This window comes from Pseudocercospora fijiensis (genome assembly GCF_000340215.1).
Source record: "Pseudocercospora fijiensis CIRAD86 unplaced genomic scaffold MYCFIscaffold_6, whole genome shotgun sequence".
NCBI lineage: Eukaryota > Fungi > Ascomycota > Dothideomycetes > Mycosphaerellales > Mycosphaerellaceae > Pseudocercospora > Pseudocercospora fijiensis.
Genome location: NW_006921537.1, coordinates 4,031,471 through 4,041,694, shown reverse-complemented (window position 1 = coordinate 4,041,694; position 10,224 = coordinate 4,031,471). Strand labels below are relative to the sequence as shown.

Below are 10,224 nucleotides of genomic sequence, written 5' to 3'. Positions count from 1 at the left end.
TAAGGAGGCATAGAGCAAAATTCGCCCTAGAAAAGTACTAGCTTATCTACTTTAGTAAGGCTAAATCAACCTACAATATAAAGCAATTAATTACTATCTAAGGCTTTAAAACCCAACTATTAGCAGAGCTTAGGGTACTAGGGATCTAGCTAGATCCAAAACTGAATTAGGGACTATAAGTAAAGAAGGCAAAGCAGAGGGCAGATACTAATATACAATCCATTAATAGGCTTATAGCCTCTATATAGGGGGCTATATTCGAGAAAGCTAAAGTTATATACAAAGCAATTGTTAAGCTAGCAATACTATATAGAGCACAGATATAGACAGCCTAGGAGAAAACACTAAAGAGGATTAAATAACTAGTTAGTAGGTCCCAAACCTAAAGCCTAAAGAAAATCCTAAGAGCATATAAAACTATACTAATAAGGGTAGTAGAAATAGAATCAGGGGTCCTACTAGTCAAACAATACTTCAAGGGACTAAAACACTAATATATAGCAAAGACAATAGAATACCTAGCCTAATAGACTATCTAAAAGGTACTAGACAAGATAAAAGCCTAGTATATTAGGACTAGGAGGCGAGACAGACTACAAATAACTCCCTAGAAAGTTAAAGACCTAGAGCAATATAGAGTCTTAATAAGAGAAATGCTAGAGAAAGAGCTTTAGGGACTAAATATAAGGCTAAAGGAAGACAAACTAAAGGGAGAGAAATAAAGCCTAGCAGAATCAATTACTAAACACCTATAGGAGCAGGAATAGAACAAAACATAAGTTAGACTAGGAACCCTAAAGGCACTAATCAAATTTGGTTAATATAACTACTAGCTCTATAAGGACCTAAATAGGGCCGAGGCAAGCCTAGCTATCTAAATTAGATCTAAACACATTAGATTCAGATCTTACCTATTTAGAAGAAGCGTCCTAGGAATTGAAAGCAGGGCTTACTAATATAGCTACCAATCTTAGAACCCTAAGTATATACTACTAGTCTACCCTTAATAGTTAGAAGGTAGAAGTAATTAGAGACTAAAAGCAATAGAAAGGGAATACGACAAACTAATCTAGAGTAAAGAAGACCTAAAGAGGATAGTAAAGTGGATTATTAAATAGGGATTTATATAACAATTCGCACTAGCAAGGGAAACCGAAGAGTAGATAAGAAGGAGGGAAGAAGAGGGGGAAAGAAGGGCAGGGCAGTAGGCAAGGTAGTTAGAGGGTAACAACTATAACACTAGTATACCCTAGAGGAAGGAGAATAAGGAAATAAAGAAGATTAACACTTATAAATAGGACAGGAGGGAGGTTTTTACTAACTAAGTTAGTTTCCTACCTAAAACAATACATAGAAACAGACCTGCATAGGCCGAAAGGCACTACAATAGGCAAATAAAATATCTATCTATCTATCTATATAAGCCGCTAAGAGCCTAAGACTATACTTACCTACTCGAAATTTAAGTATTTCCTTTTAAAAGCTTCTATACTTCTATTAACCTATATTCTATTAATAAACTCGAGAGTATACGAATAGCTATCCTTTAGCGGTAGTAGGATAATATATAAGTGCCTTAGTACCGTTATATCCGTAGGTAAGTACGCTAGTACTATATTATCGAGAAATACTCCTAAATCGCTATTCTAATCCTTCTTATAGAACTCGATAATCGTTAATTCTATAGGGTAATCGTATACCTTCTAAGCGATACGCTTCTACTATCGACTACTCGCTCTACTACTATAACTACCTCTATCGATTTCTACTCGCTAATAGTCTATAAACCGCCTATAAAGGCGATACTCGAGCTTTACCTTACGAAATAGCCGCTTTACTAGATCTATAAATAGCTTTACTAGTCGACTCTTTAGAAGCTAAATATTAGTAGTAAAAGCTCGATATTTATTATATTTAAAGCCGCTTATCTATACGCCTAACTAGTATTTATAGCGACTAAGGTTAAAACAAGCGCGGTATATAACTATAAGGAAGAGATAGAATAGGTCGATAAATAAGAGATAGAAATAGCTACTAGATAAGGTCTAGTTTAGCTTTATTATAACTCCTTATTAATAGGCCTATACTATACAATTACATAGCTTTAAATTGGCTCAGAACTAGACCTTCTAGCGGTCTATCTATAGCCTATAAACAACTATAGAAGTGGACATACCGCCGCTACAAACCTAGCCGCCGTAGCGGATTACTACCCTCGCATTCTGAGTCAGTATACATGGACCTGTCTTCTTTAGACACACATGAGCAGGCTTATCGCTGCAGTGCAACTAATGACGAGATCGAGCACTTGGCCTTCGCGTAGTCATCAGAATCGTGACTGCCACCTGAGGCCCAAGTGCGTACGGTAAGACATGCGTCGTCACCGATATTTGCACTCAATATGCCTCCTCCGAGCGTGCAAGAAGCACGCACACGATCCACCTCGTCACCAGACATCCTCCGGGCCGAGAAAACGTTCAGCATTAGAGTTCAACGGCACATTCGAATCCAAGCGAGCTGGCGTAGGCTACATCCCATTGCGGTGCGTATACTTCGCCGGGGATTCGAGGATTTCGATAGGAACGTAGAATAGAATATCCGAGCAGTCGGAATTTCTAAAAAGTGCCGTTTTGTAGGTATACGAGTGGGTTTATCGAATCGTCCGTGCTCTTAAAAGTCGGCCCTCGGTTCCAATCCTAAACTATAGCGCGGACGCGTCTCCTACCATTCCTATACGTGTTTCTCGAGCCCTTGCTACTATATACCATTTATTCCAACTCTTGTCCGATTGCCTAGTGTCTAGTATAGCCAAAACCCCTACGAAGAAACCTAGCGTAGGTAAAACGGCCTCGAATACGAACGAGAAGACCCCGGCGCGGAGGAGCAAGAAGAAGGAGGTTGTAGGGTCGCAGTTTCCGAGAATATCGCGCTATAAGTCAATATACGTTAAAGCAATGCTGGTTAGACTAAAGAAGCTTAAGGATTAGGGCAAAATGACCGATAACCAAACCTTTAAGGCTACTAAATAGCGCGCGCTCGCTACGCTTATATCGTTAAAGTATAAGGTATTCTTTAAATAGGACTCGCTTAAGGGTAAATAGCGTAAGCTGAAGAAGGAATTTAGGCCGTATACGAGGCACCTAAAGCATATTAGTAGGTAGAGCGCTAATTATCTACCGAGGCCGGAGAGTAAGGAGATTGCGCGCGCTTACTTCGACAATAACGAAGAGTGTTAGGCCTTCGAGAAAGCGGCGCCGGAGTTTGCGATAGAGTTAGAAGAGATATATAGAAGAGACGTTGCGACTAGCGACAATACGATAAGTAGCAATCGACTCGCCGATGCGGACTCTAACGGTAGTAAAGGCGGTAATAAAGGTAGTAAAGGTAGTAAAGGTAGCGAAGTCGATAGCGACGAAGGCGCAGAAGAATCTAAGGATAATAATAAGGACGAGGAAGAAGCGGAAGAGGTTAATATAGACGAGTTGTCGGAGCACGAGCGACAGACTATTCTTGCCGCTCGGAATGCTAAAAAGAATAAGTAAAAGAAGTAGAAGGCAACTGCGAAGAAGAAGGAAGATTTAACTTACTCGAAGGGCTTTAAACAGTCCGTAAAGAAGGCTATATTGCTATTCTAGCAGATAATAGCCAATTTAGTGAAGTTAGTCGAGAAGCTAGCTATAGGCAGTACTATCTCTTAGGTTAGCAATCGCCTTATAGACAACGACGTCCTACTAAATATGTCCTTTAAGGATAAGATGCTTATACTTAGCGAGGTTGGCAATAAGAATAGTCTAGTTAAGCACGCTTAGCTAACTGTTGGATAGCTCTAGGATAGCGAGAAGAACGAGCTGTTCTCGAAGTATTTTGCCGCCCTTCTCGCTCGGATTAAGCAGGCTTAGTAGGCTCAATAGGCGCGCGAAGAATAGGCGCGACAGTAATAGATACGGCCTCAACTTATTAGCGACTATCCGCCGCAGCATAATAGCTAGCATTAGATAGATAGAAGGATAATAAAGGTGTTAGTTATAGTTAAAGAAATAAGCTAAAGTCGAGGTTAGCTTTCCGAGTCCGAGCTAATATTTCGTAGATAGGAGGTAGAAGAGTGCAGTAGTTGTACCTATAATGTTATAGGGGTTGTAATTGATTCACATTTGTTAGCAATCGACTATATATTAACGAACTTTACGTAACTGGTTATTATATAAAATATAAAGTCTATCCTCTTTACTTCCTAAACTTTACCCCGCTAAGCCTCTATACTAGTAACGTTAACTGCGCACGTAGATGCCTATTTGAGAACTCGAGAGGCACCGTAGAGTTAATAGTATACGGTTAATAGCTAACTAAGGGAAGAAGTAAAGGAAACCCTACTAAAAACAGCCCTCTAGTCCTAAGTCGAGTACGACTAGGTATCCTACGCCCTTCTACCTACTCTTCCGCCTTCTCCTAAGCTCTACGCATATCTAGTCTATACATCTCGAGATAACGCAAGTAACTCAACTACATTCCAACCGAGATATTATCTCTAAGCTGCCATCCTTCGTTGCCGTTGCCTTTATTACTTATATCGTCGTCTTCTAGGTCTAGTAAGTCCTTATACTCGTCCTTATTATACGGCGCGTCGTCGAAGTCGTTAAGGTCGTCAAATAGGTGTGTTTCTTCGGATAATAGCTAAGATCCATAGCTAACAATATAGTTGTGAAGGATAAAGTAGGCGGTGATAAATCTTAGTTGCGTAATAAGCGAATAACTACTATAAGCGCCCTCGGCTAATATTTTGAACCGCTTCTTTAGCACGCCGAAGAGTCGCTCGATAACGTTGCGAAGTTGCGCGTAGCGGAGGTTATATAGCTCTTCCTTAGTCTCCGGCCGCAATTAAGACTTGATCTATTCTTAGAGGTAATATCTTGTCGACTAGTATAATACTAACAGTCGCTTCTTATTGAACGAGTATCTAGCGTTAGCAAGATAATAGCGACTATTAGGTACGTCGAAGCCTTGTCTTACTATACGATCGTATATAGTGGTGTCCGCTGCTAACCCTTCGTAACCGACTAAGATATAGTGCACCTTTATATCGAATCTATATGCCGCTATTACGTTAGTAGATATCCACCCTTTACGGTTGCACTATAAGGACTGATCTTCTACTAACAATGTTATAGGAATATAGCTGCTATCGAGGGCTCCGAGAGCGCTATAGAAGTAGTTAAATTTGCTAGGTTCTTCGCTAGATTTGAAGCTTATTAACTTCTCGTATAGCAACTCGTCCGCGCGCGGCATCTGTATATATTTATCCTATAGCCGACAGAAGAGCTTGCTAACCTCCTTTATTATACGTGTAAAGGTCTTGAATAAGTGCTAATATATCCTTCGCAGGCTCCTAATTAAGGCATTATGCCTTAAGAAGTCGTAGAAGATTATTACCTTCTCGGTCGCCGATACCGCGCTATCGTCCTTTAAACTACTCTCTATAAGCTTCTTAACTAGGTCCTTTAACACCTCTTACCGCAAGCTAGTCGTAGAATAGCAATATTCTTCTAGACTATCCGTATACCGGAACACCTCCCTCCTGCCTCTCGTCGGCTCCGTTAACGTCTAAACTACACTAGCTAGTCTATACTACCGTTTCCGAGTGCGAGCGCGCGACTGTCCGATTGCCGCGGAGATAGTAATCGTAGCGCTAGTAACAGCGCTAATAATAAGAGCAAGAAAGGCTAGATTATCTATAATAATTAATAAAGAGCTTAGAGTATGTAAAATGGACTAGCACGCGCGCCGACGACAATACTCGAAATCTACAACGCGACTATAACACGGTCTTCCTTAGCTACTGCTATTATTAGTAGTTAAATCCTCGATTTTAAGTAGGTATAAACTATTCCGACTTTTAGGCCTTATCACCTTCCAAATACGGCAAACCGCGACCGTAGGCCTGTGCGCAGTGGAAGATATCCTATTCCTACGATTATAGTCGGAAATTGAGGTATACGAGTAGGATATTCTATACAGGTATAGTAGAAACCTACAGGAATGGAATATCCGACCTCGAAGTATACACACCCCAATTGGGCTCTCCGGAGTCTTGCCTCACGAAGCAATTGCTGTGACGGCCGGCATTAATATGATTCTCTTCGATGCAGCCCATAACAGGCACATTGGCTTGCACATGCAGTTCCCGCATGACTAACGGAGGCTGACCGCAGCAGCACAGCGAATCCTAGATTTTGGAAAGAACTGCTGGGAATCTACCCTTTTCGCTCACCGCAATTCTCTGCCCAGTGCCATGCTGCAGGAGCATGGCCGGACGATAGTACATGCCTTAAGAGCCCTCAACCTCAGCACCGGCCTGCGGTGCCAAAGCAGGGCAAGAGCTTCGTGGCATGGACAAAAGCGATGTGAGCACGCGCCGTGCCGCGTCCTTGCTGGTTGCATGTTATGTTTCCTGGACCGGTGCTCGTGTCACCGGACAAGATGATAATACTATGCTTGTTCTTGCTACACCCTCCGCACGAGTACTCTGTTTACACGGCCCGAACAATCAATTCACAGCATGGTTGGAGAATATTATTGACGCCAACAAGTTACACTACGCCACATCGGATTGGCGACCGGGGTCTAAACGGACAGACCAAGCGGCAAGCCATCAATGCGAACTCCCTGTTCCTGCGCAAACCATGGCCGGTGGGTCTGCATTGTTTTTGGACAAGGTGCTACTACACCGCTTTGCTGATAAAATGCTGCCGATCCAACGCCACGACATGTTTCAAGTCATCTCCCCGATGCCGGCCCCTGGCACACCCGTAACGGCGTTGCTTTCTTCTCCTCCACGATACTTGTCCGGCAAGATAGACAGCCTCAATGCTAAGTAGGAACGTCGTCCACATTGGTGTGAACCCGAGGCAGGTGCCACCTTCAGCATAATTGGAACGCCTCGATCTTTATGGCAGCGGCATTAAACCAGCCTCAAACACTGGAAATGGTTGACGACAATGCCTGTTATGGTGTATAACCCTCCCCTATCGCCAGTCCGAACGGCCATGGTTTTGACAGGTTGTAACGGAGCGTCGCCCGCCAAAAATCACTGCTTGGGCAGATGTTCCATATTCTTCCTGATTGCGAGCAGCTAGGCCACGTTGTTCCCTGCAGACCTTTTGTTGATATGAAAGGTCCAGAGCCATGACCACGGCCGAAGTCCAGAACTGGGCCAGCCCATCTTCCGCCACTGTCCGCAACACCGTCCGTTCATATGACGAGCTGCGAATCTCTTACTCGTCGCTTGCAAATGATCGAATACTCCGTAAGCTTAGTAGAGACTTCTCCTCGATTTCGTTGTCTCGTGTCTCACATCATCAGATGATTCAGATCTCACTTAGAACAGCCCGAAAACACTTCATCACCAATTTCCAAATCAGGCAATCATTCCGTCGTCCCAGCAACGTCACCTCTGCGGCCAACTAAGCGAGGCTCCACCACATTCCGGTCGGTCCGAGATAGATGACCCATCGCTGATATCAACGTCTCTACCTGGGATACCCTCTCAGATCAGGCCGTCTTGTAAGATCACACGACACAGGAACAACCAGGTCGATCTTCAGCAATGGACCCAGAATACTTCAACCAGGCTTTCCTACCCACCAGCCGAAACCATCGCAATCCTCCGGTTTCACACCTGTTGAACCTCCCATTTGAGTTACGGCATAGAATCTTGATTCATGCCCTAAAACAAAAAGGTAGCATTGAACTCCAGTACCCAGTCTGGGCCAGCCTCCAAGTATTCGATCAACCTTTGTTTCAAACGTGTAGGAGTTTGAGAACTGAGGCAGTCCAAGCGTTCTACGAGGTGAGAGATTGCAAAGACTTGGCCACGAAGCATATCATACTGACACGATCTCGTCCACTGAAGGTCAATGACTTCCTTTGGGTGATCGACGTGGAAAACAAATCGAGATCCGATCCCTCAACTTATCCGACCTGTCCTGCCTCAACTGGAAAACTTCGCCAAGCCTCGCCCAAAAATTATGCCTACACGATCCCGAATTGTCTTCCTTGGGAATACCCGGACCTGATGAGACGCCTGAGACATTTACAAATCAACATCTACCTCCCTAGTAACGACCAAAACACCTCTTTGCTTCAAGACCGCTTGTCGGCGCTGGTCCAGTCTCTTGATCGGGGACGAAGACTTGCGATTCTCCACGTCCTAGTGACGGCAAAACGTCGCGCCGCTCAAATTCCGTTATCGCAAGATGAAGTCCTGGCTCTGGAGGTCTTGGCTGGGATGCAAGTCAGAGGGAAAGTTGACGTGCAGACGAGGTATTACTTTCGAGCTGTCGGGGCAAGCGTGAATGCGTTGCAGCTGGCGAGGAGGATGAAAGGTTGAAGTATCGGGAAATTTTGGGACTGAATCTGCATCTCTCCGCATTCTAGGACTATGTTCTCTTGCGAATTGATCGGACTGGTTATTCGAATACTGGATCGAGCCGATGGCCTGGAATTTCCGTGTTGATGGTGTGAGCAAACACACAACTTTCAAGCTGGCATCCACTCACAGCAGCTGAAATATTGAAATGAGAGGGATTGGAAGAGTCAGCATTGAATCGAGCCCCATATACCTGGCGCTCAAATGCATGATCAAGACTACAGCATACCTTTGCTGTATGGCTCGAGCGTCAATCAGCCATCTCGCAGACAGTAGCCTTTGTCTCGAGCATCACATACGGTGCGCATTTTGCTCCTCAGTACGTGCGACCTCCTGCTATAGCATGATGAGACCTTAACATTTTCCCAAAGCCGCACGCTCCTGGTGTCCAGGCTTAAAGTTGTCTCTTCGACCTGCTATTGATGGAATCGGTTTTGCAGTCCTTCAACTGAGAATCCACAATTCCTACGAGATCTACGTCAAGTATGACTTATATTTACAGTCGGTACATTTATCTCGACCGTGGTGAAGAACTTGCTGGAATCGGTAGTGTCGCTTCACTGCCCACCACGGTCCTAGCACCGGACGGCCGCATCACCAAGTCAAAGACAATAGCAGTCTAAGGTCTGTGGCTAATCAATCGACATGATGTAGCCACACCCCGCAGACTTTTCACAATATCAGAATGGCACAGATGAAGATTCGGCGCTTTCTTACCTTGGTCATAACAAAGATCGAGAGCTCGTCTAGAGCGATAAACCAAAACCATCACATCGTTGAGAACATGCGCTATTTGGTCCAGATTCTTATGGCTCAAGATGGGAACACGGCATGCGAAATTCACGTGCACCAACGTCGCTTCACTTTGTTCCGCTCTGCGTTATCGACATTGAACATGAGCTTACCTGTTGACACAAAGCGTCTACTTGCGTAAGTAATAATTGGTGGCTTTTTGATCGATACGTAAAATTGTTATTCCACGGCAATTTCCACCGATCAGCCTATCTTCACTTCGCGGCCAGCCATCGAAGAGCAGTCGGACAAGGATCTTCATCAAGGCAAGGTTGTGGCAAGAAGAAATGCAATGATGGTTTCTGAAACGTGTGCATACTGAATCCGACGCAGAGACTGGTGATATGCATCATATATATTGGAGCCTCAGGTCCACCAACCTTTCCATGACCAACTTCCTACTCATCTATCAAACCATCTGCTCCTTCCCCTCTCCTCCTCCTCTTTCAACTCCGCAACCATCTCAGCCTCTTCCTCATCCACATGCACCATCTCATTCCCCTCTCCGGGCTTGTTTCGTAGGGACTTTGGGAGCGAAGATGGAAGGTCTTCCTTGTTTTATTTTTGGGTTTAGAGCGGTGGCGGGTTTCTTTTCTTGTTTGGTGATTGGGTTGGGGTTGGAGATGGGGTTGCTTTTCTTCTTCTGCTTCGTCTTATCATGGGCCGAGAATGGTGGGTTCTCTTGCTTTTGGATAGCTGACTTTGGATAGCTGACGTGGTGACACTTTTCAATATTTTTTCGATGGAAGAGTTATTTGAAGATTTTGGAGATCGTTAGTCAATGATGTAATAGCTGTAACGAAGAGAGAATGGAGGGCTGACCATAACAGAGAGGTGAGGTATAGCAGCTATAGCTACTGGAGTTGAAGGGATTTGGCAGTATTTGGAACGACTGAATGACAGAAATCGCTGCACTCAGGACAGTTAAGCAGAAATATCGTGCTCGTCCAGAAAGTGACAAACAGTCTACACCCTCAATGTGTAAAGCGATGGAGAGAGGTTCGAGTTCG

General features: G+C 44.2%; 3 protein-coding genes across 3 annotated transcripts; 2 read left to right on the top strand and 1 right to left on the bottom strand.

Annotated features, from left to right (window-relative positions):
• Positions 1–2,227: 2,227 nt before the first annotated feature.
• On the bottom strand, positions 2,228–2,538 carry MYCFIDRAFT_176739 (uncharacterized protein; the record flags this gene model as incomplete). Its single annotated transcript, XM_007930451.1, has 3 exons — positions 2,228–2,249; positions 2,297–2,458; positions 2,501–2,538. 3 exons carry the CDS (start codon positions 2,536–2,538, stop codon positions 2,228–2,230), a joined length of 222 nt encoding a protein of 73 aa, XP_007928642.1.
• Positions 2,539–6,033: 3,495 nt separating this feature from the next.
• On the top strand, positions 6,034–8,430 carry MYCFIDRAFT_176738 (uncharacterized protein; the record flags this gene model as incomplete). Its single annotated transcript, XM_007930450.1, has 13 exons — positions 6,034–6,106; positions 6,144–6,174; positions 6,207–6,313; positions 6,343–6,838; positions 6,873–6,891; positions 6,920–7,004; positions 7,054–7,098; positions 7,131–7,169; positions 7,196–7,331; positions 7,366–7,440; positions 7,463–7,557; positions 7,587–8,305; positions 8,344–8,430. The coding sequence occupies 13 exons, from the start codon at positions 6,034–6,036 to the stop codon at positions 8,428–8,430; spliced, it is 2,007 nt and encodes a 668-aa protein (XP_007928641.1).
• Positions 8,431–8,660: 230 nt separating this feature from the next.
• Positions 8,661–10,199, top strand: MYCFIDRAFT_176736 (uncharacterized protein; the record flags this gene model as incomplete). Its single annotated transcript, XM_007930449.1, has 12 exons — positions 8,661–8,745; positions 8,774–8,806; positions 8,863–8,944; positions 8,973–9,039; positions 9,077–9,166; positions 9,204–9,342; positions 9,423–9,512; positions 9,548–9,886; positions 9,925–9,987; positions 10,023–10,076; positions 10,118–10,153; positions 10,180–10,199. The coding sequence occupies 12 exons, from the start codon at positions 8,661–8,663 to the stop codon at positions 10,197–10,199; spliced, it is 1,098 nt and encodes a 365-aa protein (XP_007928640.1).
• Between the last annotated feature and the right edge of the window lie 25 nt (positions 10,200–10,224).